Source organism: Colletotrichum chrysophilum (genome assembly GCF_026319265.1).
Source record: "Colletotrichum chrysophilum strain AFK26 chromosome Unknown scaffold_52, whole genome shotgun sequence".
NCBI classification, from domain to species: Eukaryota; Fungi; Ascomycota; class Sordariomycetes; order Glomerellales; family Glomerellaceae; genus Colletotrichum; species Colletotrichum chrysophilum.
Window position 1 is genome coordinate 259317 of NW_026517339.1, and position 18219 is coordinate 277535.

General features: G+C 57.3%; 8 protein-coding genes across 8 annotated transcripts; 5 read left to right on the plus strand and 3 right to left on the minus strand.

The window, feature by feature from the left end:
- Window positions 1-1153: 1153 nt before the first annotated feature.
- On the plus strand, window positions 1154-3375 carry COL26b_006848 (uncharacterized protein; the record flags this gene model as incomplete). Its single annotated transcript, XM_053179659.1, has 3 exons — window positions 1154-2539; window positions 2591-3065; window positions 3128-3375. The coding sequence occupies 3 exons, from the start codon at window positions 1154-1156 to the stop codon at window positions 3373-3375; spliced, it is 2109 nt and encodes a 702-aa protein (XP_053036448.1).
- A 435-nt stretch (window positions 3376-3810) lies between these two features.
- On the minus strand, window positions 3811-4812 carry COL26b_006849 (uncharacterized protein; the record flags this gene model as incomplete). The annotated part of the gene is made up of 1 exon (XM_053179660.1): window positions 3811-4812. One exon carries the CDS (start codon window positions 4810-4812, stop codon window positions 3811-3813), a length of 1002 nt encoding a protein of 333 aa, XP_053036449.1.
- A 681-nt stretch (window positions 4813-5493) lies between these two features.
- COL26b_006850 (uncharacterized protein) lies at window positions 5494-7797 on the plus strand (the record flags this gene model as incomplete). The annotated part of the gene is made up of 1 exon (XM_053179661.1): window positions 5494-7797. The coding sequence occupies one exon, from the start codon at window positions 5494-5496 to the stop codon at window positions 7795-7797; it is 2304 nt and encodes a 767-aa protein (XP_053036450.1).
- Window positions 7798-8380: 583 nt separating this feature from the next.
- Window positions 8381-9886, plus strand: COL26b_006851 (uncharacterized protein; the record flags this gene model as incomplete). Its single annotated transcript, XM_053179662.1, has 2 exons — window positions 8381-8430; window positions 8491-9886. The coding sequence occupies 2 exons, from the start codon at window positions 8381-8383 to the stop codon at window positions 9884-9886; spliced, it is 1446 nt and encodes a 481-aa protein (XP_053036451.1).
- Window positions 9887-10014: 128 nt separating this feature from the next.
- On the minus strand, window positions 10015-11439 carry COL26b_006852 (uncharacterized protein; the record flags this gene model as incomplete). Its single annotated transcript, XM_053179663.1, has 2 exons — window positions 10015-10856; window positions 10911-11439. 2 exons carry the CDS (start codon window positions 11437-11439, stop codon window positions 10015-10017), a joined length of 1371 nt encoding a protein of 456 aa, XP_053036452.1.
- Window positions 11440-11907: 468 nt separating this feature from the next.
- On the plus strand, window positions 11908-13477 carry COL26b_006853 (uncharacterized protein; the record flags this gene model as incomplete). The annotated part of the gene is made up of 6 exons (XM_053179664.1): window positions 11908-11961; window positions 12015-12070; window positions 12120-12325; window positions 12380-12447; window positions 12504-13242; window positions 13296-13477. 6 exons carry the CDS (start codon window positions 11908-11910, stop codon window positions 13475-13477), a joined length of 1305 nt encoding a protein of 434 aa, XP_053036453.1.
- Window positions 13478-14089: 612 nt separating this feature from the next.
- Window positions 14090-15879, plus strand: COL26b_006854 (uncharacterized protein; the record flags this gene model as incomplete). Its single annotated transcript, XM_053179665.1, has 4 exons — window positions 14090-14229; window positions 14296-15503; window positions 15552-15734; window positions 15788-15879. The coding sequence occupies 4 exons, from the start codon at window positions 14090-14092 to the stop codon at window positions 15877-15879; spliced, it is 1623 nt and encodes a 540-aa protein (XP_053036454.1).
- Window positions 15880-16124: 245 nt separating this feature from the next.
- On the minus strand, window positions 16125-17643 carry COL26b_006855 (uncharacterized protein; the record flags this gene model as incomplete). Its single annotated transcript, XM_053179666.1, has 2 exons — window positions 16125-17024; window positions 17104-17643. The coding sequence occupies 2 exons, from the start codon at window positions 17641-17643 to the stop codon at window positions 16125-16127; spliced, it is 1440 nt and encodes a 479-aa protein (XP_053036455.1).
- Window positions 17644-18219: the final 576 nt, after the last annotated feature.

An 18219-nucleotide genomic window follows, 5' to 3' on the forward strand; every position in this document is an offset into this window, starting at 1 on the left:
GTAAAGTCCCTGGATTGATTAGAGTTGGTGGTATAAGCTTTCCGACTCAATTGGAAGCGTGTTGAAAAGGTAAGTGATGTCGAGGTGTCAAGTGATCAACTGTCACACGCGCGATACGAACACGTCGTGTAGATGAAGCACAGGCGCAAATATAATTGATTCATAGAATGACATTGCTATGATAATTGCAGCCTTTAGCAATCTCTTACATCAATACATCTTGCCCCTGGAATAAATGCTGTCAGTCGTCCTTTGATTCTGTCTCATCCGACTGCAATACCTCGCCGTTGCTCCAGCCGTTGTAGCTGGGGTTGTAATTTTGGTCCAGCGCCAAGTTTGAGCTTATAACTTGAACGATGAAAACGAGTTCAATCAGTCTCAAAAGCGGACATTTACGTAGCTTGACGCAGTCATGGACGCCCCTCAAGCTGCTTCTCTACTATTTATCCCTACCTGAGTTGATGAGTTACACACAATCGCAACGTGCAGCATGGTCGCAAGTTCATCCCTATGACGTTCTTCCCCAGCAAGGCTAGCCCCTTCCATATGCGGCTCCTGCTGCTGAGGTGGATTGCCAGGCACTGTGAGCCACCCGCGCTAAAAACCTAGGTACAGTTCCCTGCAAAAAGCTGAGACGTGCAAGTACTCCGCACCAAAAAGAAGCAGGCGGATACAATGCAGGTCGTCCTAATAGCAGCCGACCCACTAGTACCAGCTTTTCTGTAAGCTCCCCCGAGCTGGGCTGGCTGCCTAGGTGCGCTCAACTTCCAAGGCGCGCCTTCCAATAACCTTCTTCCCGCTACCACGCCGTCCTCGTCGCCGCTTCTCCTCCTTGTCATCATCTCCCTCTTCGCGACTACCAATCCACATTGCATCGGCAGCAAATACTTGGAAAGTTCTATTGGGCGAGTTTAAAGCATTCTTCAGAGACATAACTTTTCAACTGCATAGCCTTGCTACTTGTCCTCGGCGTGCTTCAACTACTTTGCGCCCGCAGCGCCGTCTCTTCCGTTCACGTCACGACTCGTCTGGCCTCCACGGTGCCGACTGCCTCACCGAAATCGAAATTTCGACGCCTTCGCAACGAGACTCCCGTGGCTCCATCAAATAACGGTCGGCTGGTAGTGTGCCAGCAGCAAGTTACGCCCTCGAGATGAGCGCGCCACCGCCCGGCATGCCGAACGGCCAAAACCCCAACGGCCCGCCTCGCCCTCCTCCGATCAAGCGACGACCTCGCGGAGACCCTCTAGTCGCCCGAAAACGCCCTGGCCAACCCCGACCCGCGGCTTCGCGTCCTGCGCCGAACACCCTGCAGAGTGCAGCAGGCGCTCGACCTTCTCCGGGCGCGTCAGGCCATCTCGGTCATCAGCGTCCCGAGACCGAAGATGAAATCAAAACTAGAAGAGCGGCAAACGGTGGCTGGCTCGATCCTCCTCCGGCCAACGTGAGAGAGTACAAGATCGTAACCACAAAGAAGGCATTGAAGGACGGCATTCGACATCACATAATGAAGCTCTCATCTTCCAAGGCGGACCTCGAGCAGAAAGGAATCGACCCCACGAACCAAGATGAGTTCACCAGACCTGTGACGCTCCAGCGACGCGATCCTCGTCAACCGCCGCCTGGCCGCGAGGTCAAGCAGGAGGCACCCGAGCCACCGCCGGTCGACGAGAAGGAGGCCGAGAGATTGGCACAGCTGAAGGCTGAGCGCGAGGCTGTTCGCGCCGTTGAATTGGCAAAGAGTGCGCCGAGTCTCAAGGACCCCAGTCTCGACAAGAAACCCGCGCCAAAGAAAAAGAAGGAGGAGGATGTGCAATTCCACCGACAACCCAGAACCGAGAAGGAGAAGAAGCAACAGGAATTGCGATATGAGGAGGCACTCCCTTGGCATCTTGAAGACGCTGATGGCAAGAATGTCTGGGTTGGATCCTACGTAGCTCCGTTGTCAGAGACCACCGTCGCCTTTGTTGCTACCAGAGACGGGAAGTTTGCGGCTGTTCCCCTGGAAAAGTGGTATAAATTCACGGCGAAGCCGCACTTCAACACGATGAGACTGGAAGAAGCCGAGGCCTTGATGAGCAAGAAAACGGATGTCGGCCGCTGGTACATGCGCGATAAGCAAAAGAAGAGTGAGCAAGAGGAGTGGGAGGCAACTAGACATGCACTTTACGGCCCGGCAAGAATCAAGACGGAGAGCAGCACTTTCCGTGCCGCTTCTCGCGAGGAGAAGATGGATCACGATCAGATCGACATGGAAGGAGATGAGTTCCAGGACGACGACGAAGCCCCGGGATTGGAAGTCGACAATGACGAGGACTTCAAGGAGGCGACTGAACGTATTCGCCGTGACCAGATGGGTGCCAATCTCTTTGGCGATGCTGATGAAAACAGAGTTCAGAAGGAGCTCGACGAAGAAAGAAAGGCTGAGGAGGAGCGTCGCAAAGAGGGCAAGCGGACTACCAAGGCGCTCATCAAAAGAGAGAAGGAAACCATCTATCAATCCGACTCAAGTGGCTATGATCCTTTCGAGTCTTCCTCGGTACGTTCGACCCGAGACGCATTGTCAGCTTTTTGCTAACTGTGGACCCAGAGCGATGAAGACTCCGACGAGGAGAAGAAAGATGATGAGAATAAGGACAAGGACAAGGAGAAGGAAGACGAGCAGAAGGGAGACTCAAAGGACAAGAACGCCTCGGGTGTGTCTTCCAAGGGCAACACGACCCCGTCTGGCCGACCGAAACATACAGACGCTCTGAAAAAGGGCAAATCCTTGAAGCGTCCCGGCTCCCCCAACTTGTCGGAATCTAGTGGAAACGAGTCCTCTCGCAAGAAGATCAAGAAGCAGACTGCTTCTGTTCACCAAAGCCGTTCGTCGACTCCCTTGTCGCAAGGCCCGGCGGGCAAGAGCAACCTGGGCAAGGGTGTGATGAGTGATGGCGAAGCAACGGCAGGAGAGATGTCTGATGGCCAGCTGCGACAGAAGAAGAAGATCAAGCTCGTTGGAAGTGGCGCAAGAGGAACCCCTGTGGGATCGAGGGCCGGTAGTCCCGCTCCCGCTGCACCTGGTAAGTCTTCTTTCAGACATCCAATCATTCAACTCTCAAGACATGCTGACTCGTTGCGGCAGGCTCCAAGCCTGGTTCACCTATTCCAGAAGGCTCTCCACGCGCTGGATCTCCCGGCCCTGTCGAGCCCTGGGAGATTATCAATGCTCTGCCGGAGCTTCCAAATGGTATTACCATTGGAAATCTTATGAGAAAGTTCGCTGGTCGCATTGGAGACGGTCCGGGGCAGATGGACCGCAAGGACTGGATCAAGCTCGTCAGAGAGAATTGCCTGTACGGGCCTGATAAGGTACTACGTCGCAAGTCATAGGTAGTACGCCGTGTCCGAGCCGCCGGCACGCAGGAACAGGTTACCTTTTCCTGAATCCATCGGCCAGATAGACTTAGAGCTTAGAGCTACCGTATCATGATACATTGGCGAGGAACAGGCTTGCTTCTTTCAGTCTGCCTATTTCGTCTATTAGCTCTCATGTTTGTCCCCTACGAAATCTACAGCTTTTGCCACTGATCTTAGCTTCGAGTGATTGCCAGGCTAAACACGGCCACTGTGACTATGACAGTCTAAACTTCCATTTTCAGCCAAGGAGGTAGGGATGCTGATTTTGGTTGCGAGTCACAAACCGGGGGTGTATGTCGGAATTTCAAGATCAAACGTGAAGGAGGCTGGCCATGCCATGATCATTAAACGAGTTCCATCAAACTCCTCGCCAACCACGGCGTTCTAACACCGTAACATGTGCGATTTTTACTCGTCCATTTGCCACTCATAAGTGAGCCCCTTGTTCCGCTCTTTCCGGTTCAATGCTCTGAACCTCTCTCCCTCGAACCCGTTACTCCTGTCCACGCCATCCCACCTGTAACCCGGTCGAATGCCATACCGATTTGGCGGTGCAGCGCCTGTGTGTATTGGCCTCTTCTTCCCCTTCTTCCCCTTGGCCCCCGGCCCCGTCTTCTCGACCATGAACTGCGCCATGGGATCGTTCCACCTCTCCTTCTCCTTAAGCTCTCTGTTCATCTCCTCGTCGTCCGCCGTCCGGGCAAAGTTCATGAGCTTCGCGTCCTCGAGCGCCTCCCTCCGTTTCCGGGCCTCCTCGAGCTGCACCTCGCCCTTAGGCGCCAACTTCGCCAGCCTCTCCTTCTCCTCCGCCTCGGCCGCTAGCTTCCGCGCCTCGGCGCGCTTCATGGACACGTCCACCCTGCGGCCCGTGGCGTCGCGGTATACCGTCTCCTGCTCCTTGCCCGACTTCCTCAGCTTCGCGAACTCGGCCTCCTCGGCCTGCTGCCGCCTCTTCAGCTGTGCCGAAACCGCCGCGGCGCTCTGCAGGCCCGCGTGCGTGCCGTCGCTCATCTTGACGACCCCGGCATCGTTGCCGCCGCCTTCTACCACCGGCATCTCGTCGTCGGCCTGCGCGGCGGCGGCGTTCTCTGCGGCCGCCGAGGCGAGGATCGCGTCTGCGGCGGCGGCGCTCTCGTCGTCATCTGTTTGTTTCGAGGGCCCGCTGCCGGCGACGGATTTCCAGTTTGATTTCTTCGTGCGGCGGAACTCTGCTGACTTGGCCCCGGACACGAGCATCGGGCCGCTCTCGTCGTCATCGTTGTCTTGTGCGGACTTGCCCCAATTGTCGTCGTCGTCTGCGATGATGAGGCCTTGATTCTCGGTCGCGGCCTTGCGCTTGCGCTTCTTGGAGGGCTTAGGATCTGCTACCAGGTAGCGCGTGGCTAGGTATGAGGAGAGGTCGGACGGCATGTTTGGAGGTTGTGACTTCTAGAAAAGGCAAGATGCGGATGGGGGTGGGTATCGTTTTGGAAGCTGGGTGGAAGTGATCTAGAAGAAAGTCGCGAGCTTGGATGCGTCGCTGCTAATGCAGCTGCAACCTGCACTGTACAACCGGTTCGCGACGCACGGGCGCCAGAACCAAGAAAAGGCAGGGGCCGCGGAAGGGACAAGGGTCCCCCACTCTCCTCCGCGGTTAGACGTGCATGTGACGGGGCGCTAGTCACTTATCGGAGGATCAAATGTCTCCCGCCCCGAGCCTGAACGACGGCTTTCTGGAGGTAATTTGGATTGCTGGCAGCTTGCTGTACCTTTCGTGGCTTCGTGATGGAACAGTCTTTGTATGTTTATACGATCACATTGTGGAAGCGATCCGGATGGTGCTGACTGACTTTCAAGTTTCCGGACTGATCCAACCACGCATTTTCTTCTGCGATCCACCCTCGAGAGAGCCTCCCCCCCTTATGATTACGTCGCCCGAAGCCACTCGAACGGATTACGAGGTCTAATCTAGAGCCGCAACCGCTGCGTCTTCCCAACCCCCACGATATCGACAAGAACCGCAAATCCGCAGAAGTTGCGAGAAATCCGAGCCGGAAAAGGGTATCAGTCGTTCCCGCGGCTGATATACCTCGGACCACCACCACTTCCCCCATGCAGTCCCCGGACAACGATGCGTCACCAACCGATGCGATCCAGGCGCTGCCGATGGCCGCCTCCACCGTGAGGCTGCCCAAGAGGCAGTCCGTGCCGGAGGGCCACCCGCTGTCCCAGTCCGAAGTCAGCCTGCCGCACCGCCGATCGCACCCCTCGGCCGCGCCCCTCTTCGCCTCGACCCTGACCCCGCCGGGCTCACGGTCCGGATCGCCCATGGGACGCGGCTCGCCAGCCCGCAGCACCATGTCCGGCTCCGTCTTCGGCGGCCCGGCGGGCAGATCTCTGATAGACATCTCGTCCGACAGCCCCGGCGATCCGCGCAACCTGCTCGTCAAGGCGTACGTTCCTCACGTTGCGATCTACACCTCCAAGGACACCAACGACCTGGCGAAGGAGAAGGGGTTCAAGAACGGCTTGTGGGAGCTGCTGAGGCCGTTTGGCGAACAGGTGCAGGGCAAGGTCACTATTAGAGACAGCAACGGCGCCAGCAGGACATGGGAGGACTATTCCATCCGGTTCGTCAAGTTTGGAGAGAACATCGACTCGCCGGAGAGCGCGAGAGGCGGCGCGCAGGCCAACGGGCAACCGGGGTCTTCGCTCAAGTCGAGGAACACCCTTGAAGATGTCGAGGCCGTCGTCGATCGTCATTTGTCCTACGCGGAGGATTCCTTCTTGCATACTCCGCACCACGGCGCCTTCACGAGGCAAGGGTTGGACGTGGAGGCTACCTCGCCATACTACTCGCTATACCTGAGGAGGCTCCTCTCAGGCATCCAGGTGTCACCTCATGAGACCTTTGCGCATCCGGTCGCGTGCGTCATTGCTATCAGCTCGAGAAGCCCCTCGCCGATCGAGGATCTGCGGAAACTGTACAACGACACGAGCTCCGGCGAAAACAAGCTGCCGGTCTGGGTGGATGGAGATTATCTGAGATATTACGTTCTGGTCCACGACGAAGAGCGCGACGACATAACACGGTCACTGGCTCTGTTTGACCAGATGAAGCGCCACCTGGGCCTGCACTGCCACTTGCTACGGCTACGAAGCACACAAAGCGCCGAGACCGACGACGACAGCATACCGCTTCCCCGCAGCGACTGGATGTCTGCGGCCGAAGAGCTGGTTGATATCCGACACAGCGAGGACCAGGAAGACTTTGAGGACCCGACGAGGTACATTTTTGAGTCTGACGCGACAGCGATCCGCACGTTTGTGAGGGAAATGGTGACACAGTCTATTGTGCCTACGATGGAGCGGCATGTGTCTCTATGGAACGACCAGGTTGCATCTCGGAGAAGAGGTATCACCGGCAGGTTCATGAGCATATCAAGAAAATGGGGCGGCTTCGGCAGCAGCTCGAGGTCATCGGTGGTCGGCAGTGGATCATCCACCAGCTATGACCCTGCGGGGTTCTATCGGCCAGACGCTTCGGAAGCCATCATGCGAAAGCTTGCTGATTTCGCTTTCATGCTGAGAGATTACAAGCTGGCGCACTCGACATACGATCTCTTGAGATCCGATTTCAGCGACGCCAAGGCGTGGCGGTATCACGCCGCAACCAACGAGATGGCCGCCGTCAGTCTCCTGATCATGCCGCAAAACCTTTCCTCAAAGTCTCGCGCCGAAACGATTGACCAAATGCTCGAAGCGGCCTTCTACTCGTACCAAACACGATGCAGCGCCCCTTTCGGAGCTCTGCGCTCGCTCACCCTGGGTATCGAGCTCCTACGTCTCAGAGGCGGAAGTAGCGTCGACGATGCGGTCAGATGGGGCATCCGACTCCTCGACTCGAAGATCTTAGGCAAGATCGGCGACGCCCTCATGAAGGAGCGTCTTGCCGTGTGCTACTCCGCCAAACCCGGCGTCGGGTCCGGCTCATGGGGCCACCGCAAGCGCAAGTCGGCCATGTGGTGTATCCTGGCCAGCGAGTCTTGGCTGCTCCAGCAAAAATACATCCAGTCGCAGCGCTGTCTCAACGAGGCAGGGCAGATATGGTCCGACCTCCCGCACGAGAACGGCATCTCCAAGTTTGACGTTGCCAACGACTTCGTGGCAGGTCTGCAGCACCAGATCGACGAAACGCTTGAGGCCGAGGATGTTGGCGACGAATCGGCGTCTCAAGAAGCCGAGGCCGTTGTCGTGGACGAAGAGAGCGAGGCTCTGGATCTGCGGTCGCGGAGGGCGAGCATGATGGGCCGCGCGGGGCCGCAGGCTGCTAATCTCGAGACGGCGCCGTTACATAAAGTGAAATCGGCCGAGGACGAGGGGGCTGACGACTCTGTACAAAATGATTTCGGATAAAGACATGATCTGGTATGAGGATGGCGCTGGGTGACTGGGGTTGTAGATGCGTTCTTATGAAGCGGGCTAATAGCATTTACACCGTTTTTACGAACGAGCTTGTACCGTTTCATTCCGTGACTTGTTATCCATGTGTTCCGGCTTGAGGTTCCGCGTACAACGAGTGACTACTGAATGTGACGAGGACCTCTCATTCAAGCTTAGATATCTGGCATTCATGAGGTGACGCTCGAGGCATTTCGAAGCCCGTCATCCCTGTACGTACCCGCAGCTGCCAGGGTCCCCAGGATTTTCCCAGTGATCTCACAGGCAACCGATAGGGGGAAGCACCGCTAAAAGTACGCCGATAAGGCGCCACCCCACCACGGGCCAACATGGAAGCTCCCCCGTCCTTCCGTCTTTCATGAGAGATCACAGGACCTTTAAACCTTCCAACGTCGCTTCAAAAGAAGGCCCTCCATAGCAGGCTCTCGTCAGACTTTTCGAGAATCACTACCTCACCTGCTAGTACCCGCCACGAGGCTCCTACGAGAATCAAAACAACAAATAGTTCCGCAGCCGTTCTCGACGTCACCCGGTCACGATGGGCGACCTAGCAGACTTCCTCACGGAACACGACCAGAACTTCCGCAAGTTCGTCTGACTTACTTCCCCACCTCGATGATAGCTTGAGTTTTCTAACCAGACTGGCAGAGCACGCCTACCCGCCCTCTACTCCGATTTCCGCCCTCAACGAACCTTGAACCCCGATGGCTTCCAAGCAAACATGAGCGCCTGGCGGCAGGCCCTCGCCCGCGCGGCCTGGGAAGGGAGGATACCCTCGCAGCTCTCCGCGCCGAACCTGCTCGTAGTAGACGTCGACGATAACCTCCTCCGCGCCCTCGAGAGCAAACAGTTCGGCCGGCCCCTCGCCCTGGGTACGGTCGTCCGCGAAGCCGTCGCTGAGAAGGACCTCCACCCTGTCAAAGAGTTCCTCGGCGCAAAGGACAGCATATACGCCAAGACGTGGTCGCAGGTGCCGTGGAGCGTCGTGTCGTGGGCGGCGGGGCAGCTCGGCTTCGGCGGCGGGTCGACGTCGGGCGAGGATAAGCTGCCTAAGGGGCAGTTCGTCGTGCTCAAGAACGTCGAGACCACGGCCAAGAAGCTCGCGGAGAAGGTCAGCCCCGCGGACACGAGGTTCGACCGCACGTACACGAAGACGCATTTCCAGAAGACGTTTGCGGATGCGCTGGTCGAGCAGAGGAGGCTATCCGAGAAGGACGTCGACATCCTCCTCGTCTTCCTGTCGCGCGACAAGGGGCTGGTGGTGTACGACGGCAAGGTGGTCAAGATCAAGGGCACAGGGGCGGACGAGGACGAGGCTTCGATAACGGAGGAGGACGCCGCTGTGTCATCCCTGAAGGAGCTCATCGAGGACCTGCAGAAGCAGACGGCGCTGCTCTCCACGCGCATCGACGAGCTCACCGTCACCGCGAAAGAGGCCGTCGCGAAGAAGAACAAGGTGGCGGCGATGGCGGCGCTCAAGTCGAAAAAGGTGGCCGAGAACTCGCTGCAGACGCGCTTCGCGACGCTGGGGCAGCTCGAGGACGTGGCGGCGAGAATCCAGACGGCGCGCGACCAGGTGCAGCTCGTCAAGGTGATGGAGGCGAGCGCGGGGGCGCTCAAGGGGCTCAACGAGAAGGTCGGCGGGGCGGACCGGGTCGGAGACGTGGTCGCCTCGTTGCGGGAGCAGATGGGCGAGGTGGACGAGGTGGGCGACATCATTGCGGATGCGAACGCGGCGCCGGCAGACGAGGTGGAGGTCGACGACGAGCTGGCGGAGATGGAGCGCGAGGAGAGGGAGAAGGAGGAGGCCAAGGAGAGGGCAAAGAAAGAAGCCGAGGAGGCCAAGGAGAGAGCGAGGAGAGAGGCGGAGGAGGCCAAGGAGGCCAAGGAGGCGGAGGAAATGGAGAAGAGACTCGAGGCAGAGATGCAAGGGCTGAAGGCGCCCATGACGGAACCTGAGGGAGAGAAGACGCCTTCGAGGGAGACGGCAGAGGGCCTGGAGAAGTTGGAGTTGGAGGAACGGCCGCAGCCACAGGCGGCATAGAGATCATGACTTGTGTACTATGTACGGTGTTTCACGATAGACGGTGGCGTTTGGGAATTCTGTACATTTATGTTGGAGGGTATCATAATGAAGCGACATCGTATATGCTATTATTTACAACAGAACGTTTACCGTGCTTCTTGGCTATTTGTTGCGCCAATGTCCACCGTGGGTATCTGCTCTGAAAAGCCGTCCTGCAAGTAATATGCCGATGAGTGTGGTTTTGAAATCGCAGCCTCGGGAGCGGGAGTGGCCACCGGGTCTACAGATGGCTCCGTCAGGTCAACCATCGTGACCTCCGCTCCTGCGGTCTCAACCATCTCCAAACTCTTCACCCTTTCTGTGTTCTCCACGACACCTGGCGTAGCAGCATCCGACTCTTTCTGTGCCGTAGCATCTTCAGCAGCCGCCTCCTCTGTCTTCTGCTTCGCCTGCGCCCTACTCTTCCTTGCATTCGCAATCAAGTCCTTGAACGAGTCGTCGTGCTTCACGGCCCACGCCGCGCCATCGAACTCCTTATCCTTGACTGCAGCCCCCGAACGGGCCGCGAACATGGGCGCCTTCGCACCCTGTGTGCGCTCCCATACATCAAGATCATGCAGCAGCTCCGCGCGGCGTTTCGGGCGCGCCGAGTCGCAGTTTGCGTTCCACAGCGTCACCCACTCCTTGTGGCGCTTCTCGAGCTGCTGCCGCGTGCCGTTCGTGGAGAGGCCGAGGTCGGACATTCTCTTGCGTAGGGCAACGTCTTTGAGCATGGAGTAGGCTATGGCGGGGAGGCGCTCGGGAGCCGGAGTCTGGCGTTGGGGAGCGGCGCCGCGGGCGGGCGTGTTCGGCGTCGGGGTACGGCTCGTCGCGCTGGGACGGGAGGGCTGCGGCTGGGGGCCGGGACATTTGTCGAGGTGGCTGAAGACTTGGAATTGCTTCATGCGGGTTTGGCAGATCGGGCAGGGAACGAGGCCATCTTCTGGTGCTGGAAAGTTGTCAGTGAGGGGCGTAGACTAGCAAAGATGGGGGTTTGGCTTACTGAATGTTGCGTCGTCTGCTTCGTCGTCCTCTTCCTCTGCTGTGGGCTCTGGATTGTGTTCCTCCTCCAGGTCTACCACCGTTGTTGACTGGCCCGCCCTTGTCCTGCTGAGTCTCGCTGAGCTCCTAAGTCTCTTCGCCTCGGGCTGGTGTTCCGGCGCGGACTCTTCCTCCACAAGCTTCCTCTTTGGCGACGAGCCTCCGGCGGAGGCCTGACCGGCGGTCCTGGCGAAATCCAGCGTCGTTTTCCTCGCCTTCGTAAACGACTCGACAATCTCCTCCATGGCCCAATTACTCCTCAACTTCAGCTCCTGGTCCGATGCGCGGCAAAGCGGGCATTTGCCTTCATTGGAGAGGGCGCGGCGGATGCATAGCGAGCAGAAGGTGTGGCAGCAGGACGTGAGCATGGGCGTCTTGAAGAAGTCCTTGCATACTTGGCATCGCAGCGCGGCTTCGACGGCCGAGAGCCCTGACAAAGGCGTCGAGAGCCAGTCTGTGGAGTCGGGGACGTCGTCGAAGTTGTCCGCCATGCCGGGCGAGCGATGTCGTTGATCGAGAGGATTCTGGACGAAACTTCGTAGCAAAAGAGTATGCAGCACTTCTGGCCTGAGGAAGGCACCGGTAAGGCAGGCTGTGAACGGTTTAAAGACGATCGCGGCCTATGCGAAGTAGGTGTGCCGCAAGTTTTCAGAAAGAACGTCAAAGTCGCGTCGAGGAGAGTGGCGGCGCGCTGGGCCTAGGCCAGGTACCGGGCTACAGGGGCAGGTGTTTAAGTGGATCACGTCACCAATTGCGCCTGCCTGAGTGGTTCTAAGCAGGTACGTACCCAGAAATCAATTTACGCGTCTTGATCGCGTCCTACCAACCCTCACCATCCCTCCTACATGAGAGCATCGTGAAAACGAGAGGGCGAGGTTTGACTCCAAGGGCATTTTCACTCCTCCGCACTGCGCCTTGCTATTCAACAACATCGGCACCCTCACCACACAATTCCGAAAATGGACGAGTACAAGAAGTACCTTGCGGACCAGGTCCTCAGCGAGGAGAAAATTGTAAGACGGCGCTCCATCTCATTTGCTAAAGCTCGGTACTGACAATGGTCTAGGTCACATACAGAAGTCTTAGCAGGGCACTCAAGACTCATGTCAATACTGCAAAGGCGTGAGTTCTTCCACGTCTACTGCGCACTATAGCTGCTCATTTTCTCCAGTATGCTGTATGAGTTTCACCGATCCCAGAATGCCATGCGCCCCGGCACCATCCATGCGACCTACTTGATCTATGGCATTCGCAAAGTGGAGAACGTCCAAGAAGACGGCGATGTCGAGATGACCAGCTCTCCTCCCGATGTCGAGCCTTTGTCCGAAGATGTCGTCACTTACTCCTTGTCCCTGGTTCCTGGCGATCGTCTGAAGGGTAAGAATGATTATTGATAGCCTAGTCGGGCAATGTGCTAAAGCAAATTCACAGAGGTTCTGGCTACGTACGAAGATGTTTCTTCGTTCCATGTCTACAGTCTGGCTCGTCATCCCATCAGAGTAGGTGCAATAGGCCCCTGGCATACTCAGGCACTAACAAGACCAAGGAACCCCAGATGCTAGCAGACGTTGCCCAGCAGGTTCGCGAGCAATCCAGTGATGACAGCATATCCACGCTGGAGACGTACGGCTCTATCACAAATCCTAATGTTCGAAAGCGCGATCGCAAAGGCAAGCCAGTTCCTACGCCCGCGCCTGTTGCTTCGGCGGCCAAGCCCGTCAAGAAGGAACCGTCCCCAGCCACGGCAAAGCCCGCTGCCGACAAGAAAGCAGAGGAGCCGGTCAAGAAAGAGGCGAAGCCTGCTGCTAAGGAGTCTCCATTCTCAATGGCTGCCGGCAAGAAGGGTGCAGCACCTCCCCCCCTGAAGAAGAGCGGCTCTTCAGGTATCATGGGTTCGTTTGCGAAGGCCGCAGCAAAGGCTGCGAGCAAACCCAAGGAAGCACCGAAGAAGGCACCATCAGTCAACGACTCTCCTGCTCTATCCGACGACGGCGAAGACGATGACGAGGATATTCCGGCTGCCAAACCCTCCTCTGATGGAAGGAAGTCCAGAAAGGAGCGCGAGGCCGACTTGAAGCGCATGATGGAGGAGGAAAGTGAAGAAGAAGAAGAAGAGCCTGAGGAGAAGGAGGAGGAGCCCGAAGACGAGCCAATGGAGGAACCTGAGCCTGAACCTGAAGCGAAGAAGGAACCAGAGCAGTCCGAGGTCGTTGCTAGCAGCGGCGACGGCAGACGGCGCGGCAAGAGGAAGGTGATGAAAAAGAAGCAGATCATGGACGATGAAGGATATCTGGGTAGGTTCTGTCTCGAAGTATTGGCATCCTTGATACTGACTTTAGGCTACCAGTTACTATGGAAGAGGCCGTCTGGGAGGAGTTCTCAGAAGACGAAGCACCGAAATCAACTCCCGCTCCAGTTGCTAAGCCCAAACCTTCGACAGCCCCAAGCTCCGGCAGCCAGGCTTCGAAATCCAAGAAGGCTGCGCCAAAGGGGCAGGGCAACATCATGTCGTTCTTCTCTAAGAAGTGATTGAAGTTCCGGTGTAAATGGCTAGAATAGGGGGCTTGCATGTCACTCGGAGATGGACATCGAATCACAACGTAATATTACCTTATTGAAGGAATACTGAAGACGATGTCAGAGTTAACTGATAATATGATATCAAATATTGAGCAAGTTGCATGTCTCAGTTGGAGCTTTAAAAATTACAGCGCGGGAAAACAGGCTGATGAGTTGATCCCGGAAGAGAAACAAACAAATGTTTTATCAGCACCGGCGGCAACATCAAACACGGCAGATCGGACGTGAAGGCGGCACGGCGGCCCCGCGCACCCCGCAGTGGATCCAGGTCGTTAATGCCGGACGCTAAGGGGGCGTTTGGCCCCCTGTCAGAGCTCCTGCAAGGGACCACAGTGACGAGATTCCCCCCCGGGCCCCAGCCAAGCGCAGGCGCAGCGGACACCTGGCTGTCGTGGTGTGGGAGCTCCCGTAGCAATTTCTTGCATCCGTCCGCTCGACATCAAACTCCAAAACAACTTGTTGCGGTGAACCACTCTCCCCTTCGAGAGGTTGCTGGCAATACCCATGCGGAAATAAGACATACCGCGGATTTCTTCTGCTTGCCTTTTCGGCCTCGAAGCCATGTCCCTCCGTACCTTTGTCGACGTGCTGCTGCCGCTTGCCGGTCTTCTTGTCGGCCATGTGTCCGCGGCGCAAGAGCCTCTTACTGGCGAGGACCGCGGCGCGTGCCCCAATTACGAGCAGTACTCTACTCATCCCCAGTATGTTGCAGACCTCTCTTTGCGGTTGACCTTGCTTGGGAATTGATGCTGACTTGCTGGTTACAGTAAGCCCCTGAGCGAAGGCCCTCTCGGTCTCCCCTACCAAAGACCCGATCCACGATGCCGTACATTCCACTCTGAAGCGATTGAGAAGGTCATCCAGGATGTGACATCCCGAATGAAGGACCCCGACCTCGCTAGGCTTTTCGAGAATGCTTTTCCCTCAACCACAGACACAACGGTCAAGTTCCACACCGACGGGACGGACACTAGATTTGTCGACCTGAATGGCCGAAGCTTGCGCGACGAGGGCAAGTGGGAGGGCCCGCAATCCTTCGTGATCACGGGAGACATCATTGCAGAGTGGCTGCGCGACAGCACGAACCAGCTGTCCCCCTACCAGGCCCTGGCCAAGAAAGATCCCGCCATCTTCAAGCTCATCCTCGGCGCCATCAACACCCAGTCCGAGTACGTTATCGAGTCACCGTACTGCAATGCCTTCCAGCCACCCCCGATTGCGAACCTGCAGCCGAGTCATAACGGACAGGACGACACCGTGCATCCAGTCTACGAGCCCTCGTTCGTGTTTGAATGCAAGTACGAATTGGACTCGCTGGCGCATTTCCTAGCTCTGGGAAATGACTTTTACGAGCACACCGACTCCAAAGACTTTTTGACGCCGAGATGGTACCTTGCTCTTGAGACGGTGCTCGACGTGCTGGAGCAGCAGTCACACCCCACGTTCGACTCGGCGACGGGTCAGTACCAGAGGAATGAGTACACCTTCCAGCGCAAGACGGACCTCGGAACCGAAACATTGAATCTCAAGGGCGTAGGCAACCCGCTCAACAATGGAACAGGTCTCGTGAGATCAGCTTTCAGGCCCAGCGATGATGCGACCATTCTTGGTTTCTTCATCCCGGCCAACGCCATGATGGCTGTCGAGTTGAAGCGCACGGCGGAGGTTCTGAAGGCCGTTGGGAAGGACGTACTTGCGCAGGAGGTGGCCAAGTGGAGCCAGACCATCACTGATGGTGTCTGGGAGCACGGCGTGGTGAAGCACAAGAAGTACGGTGATGTGTTCGCGTACGAAGTTGACGGATACGGCTCGTCTATCCTCATGGATGATGCCAACTATCCCTCGCTTCTCGCACTGCCTCTCATGGGATTCTTGCCTCCAGAGGACAGGACTTACCAGAACACACGAAAGATGCTTCTGGAGAAAACTGGCAACCCGTACTATCTCGAGGGACGTGCTTTCCATGGAATTGGAGGTGAGTGAAAGTCATTTCTACATGAGAGTGGTACACTAACTCTGTCAGGACCCCACATCGGTCTATCGAACGCCTGGCCTATGAGTCTGTTGATCCAGGCCCAAACATCCGAGAACGATGAGGAGATCACAGAGTGCCTCGACCTCGTGCTGCGTTCTGCCCGTCTGGGTCTGGTGCATGAGAGTGTCGAGGTCAACCACATCACTTCATACACTAGAAGCTGGTTTGCATGTAAGAACTTGAGATCTAAACCGACTTGGCAGTGACGATACTGACTACTTCAGGGGCCAACGGTGTTTTCGCCGAGACAATCTTGGACATTGCCAAACGCAAGCCGCATCTCATCTTCACAGAGGCCAAACCCTATCAAGTGTAGACGAGACGGACAACCCTGTAAACCACACGTAAATAGAGGTTCGCTGTAAGATGATTGACGGAGGAGCATCGGGCATGGCGACTGGATTCGCTTCACCTGCATTTTTATACCCAGAGGGCCTCTCATGACCTAAATCGAATTTTGCATTAAGCTGGCTCGCTGCTCGTGACGTACCTACTCAGACCTTCATCGGGTCGCCATCGTAAATCAGAATATTACTTTTACCTTCTCTTTGGTCAAGTCTCCTATTTAACATTGTCAACGTCCAAGGCACTGGATGACTTCCACTCAACCCCATCCTTCATAGCCTTCAACACTCTACCAAGTCGTACAACACCCTCCACAACATCCTCCTCAGGCTCCCATGAGAAACAAAGCCTAATCTCCCTCCCAAACCTCGCCGCCTCCTCGTCCCCGTGCACCTCAAACTGCGCCCCGTGCCCGATAACCAACTCCTCCGTCTCCTTAGCCCTCACCGCCGCCTCCCGGCTCGACATCCCCTCCGGCAACGTGAACCACACAAAATACCCACCATACACCCCAGCCCCGTCCAAAGAGCTCTCCCGCACCGCCACCGTCCCGCCCAGCGGCTTCTGCACGTGCTCCGCGATAGCCTCCATCATCGCTCGGTGCCGCCGCGCCAGCGCGGGCCGCGTCTTCTCGTCAAGGTGCCGCTGCACCTGCCCGCTGGCCAGCAGCTCCGCGACGAGCATCGCCGCGAGCTGGCTCGGCGCGCCGCCGCTGCAGGTCGACCCCGTCTGCGATAGGCCGCACGCGAACGCGGGGCTGCCCTCGGCCCAGCCGGTGCGCACGCCCGGGCCGACGATCTTGGAGAAGGAGCCGTTGGAGACGGCGTTGCCGAAGGAGGAGGGCGGCACGCCGAGGGCGCGGTCGATGTCGACGAGGCGCGGGAGGCGCATCGATGGCGGGTAGGATGCGTCGCCGTCCGTGGGGGCGTGTGTCCTGGGCCACTGGAGGAAGTCGTAGACGTCGTCGGCGATGAGGAGGGCGTCGTGTTGGCGGGCGAGGCGGACGAGGTCGTACCGCCGGCGCAGGGACATTGTCTTGCCTGTCGGGTTGGAGCAGGTTGGGACGAGGTAGATTACGTGGCGGTAGAGCTTTCGCTTTTTGGCTTGTTTGAAGTGCTGGAGATGTGTGTTAGCTTGAGCTTACTTTACTTCTCATGTTCATATGACATATCAATGGCGAAAGATAAATACTCACATCATCGCTTCCCTTCCCAGCGGCTTCGAGCCCCTTTCTCAGGTACTCCAGATCAATGCCCTCATTATCCTCCGGCACAGCCTTCAGCCGCCCGTCGAAGCCCGCATCCGCGAAGATGGGACACGCAAGGAAGTAGCACGGCGCGACCATCCACACGTTCTGCGTGTACAGCGGATCCGTGAAGGACTGCAATATGCACGCGAGGTTCTGGCTTGCGCCGCCCGTGATGCAGATGCGACTGACGTCGGGAGGGTGGTGCGGAAGGTCAGTATCGTTGCTCGCCTCCGCCGCGGAAAGGAGACCCTGGGTCTCCTCGGGCGTGGACCCCGCAATCGGGTAGAACGCCGAAAGCCATTCAGCGAGGGCGTCGCGGAGCGGCTGGTAGCCCGGGTCCGGTCCGTACTGGAGACCGGGGACGTAGACGGCCGGGTCGGCGAGGGTCTTGACGGCGGCGGCGGAGAGTGCTGCTGCGGGCAGGAGGGAGGGCGAGGGCCAGCCCCGGAGGAGGTTTATGGGTTTCTTTTTGAGAGAGGCATTCATTGTGGTTTCTCGTCCTTGAAATTGAGACGTTGAGAAATACTGGTGAGTGAGAAGGTGACGATGTGATGAGACGCGGATAGGATCGGGATAGGCCGCGGGGCGGGTACGGATGTGGGTTTCGGCGCGGGACACTGAGGGGCGGGCGATGTGGGTGAGGGGCCGGTGGTGAGGTATCTGGACAAGATCTTTCGGGACTTTGAACAGGCTGCGCTTCATTACCTCTTTTACCCGAGGTCTCTGTGAGTAGTGCGGGGGAGAATTGACTTGGTGCTTGGAGGAGAAGGCGATTATTTATGTCATAGTAGTTTGGTGTCAAAGTGAAGTTCAAAGCGGTACGCTCCGACTGCGGAGGTGAGATAACACCCCAACGGCTAACATGCCTTTTTGAGCGCAGGAATGGGCGGTCCTCGCCCCATAATATTTCGCAAAGCGTGGCATGGTATCCATGAGACCACGCCAGCTCTGAGGTATTCCAACATGACACGCTTCAGCTCATAAGATGATCAAGAGTTATGAGCAAAGAACAGGGGTATCATGTTTGCTAAAATACAGTATACTGCAGTTGTGTCTGTCTAG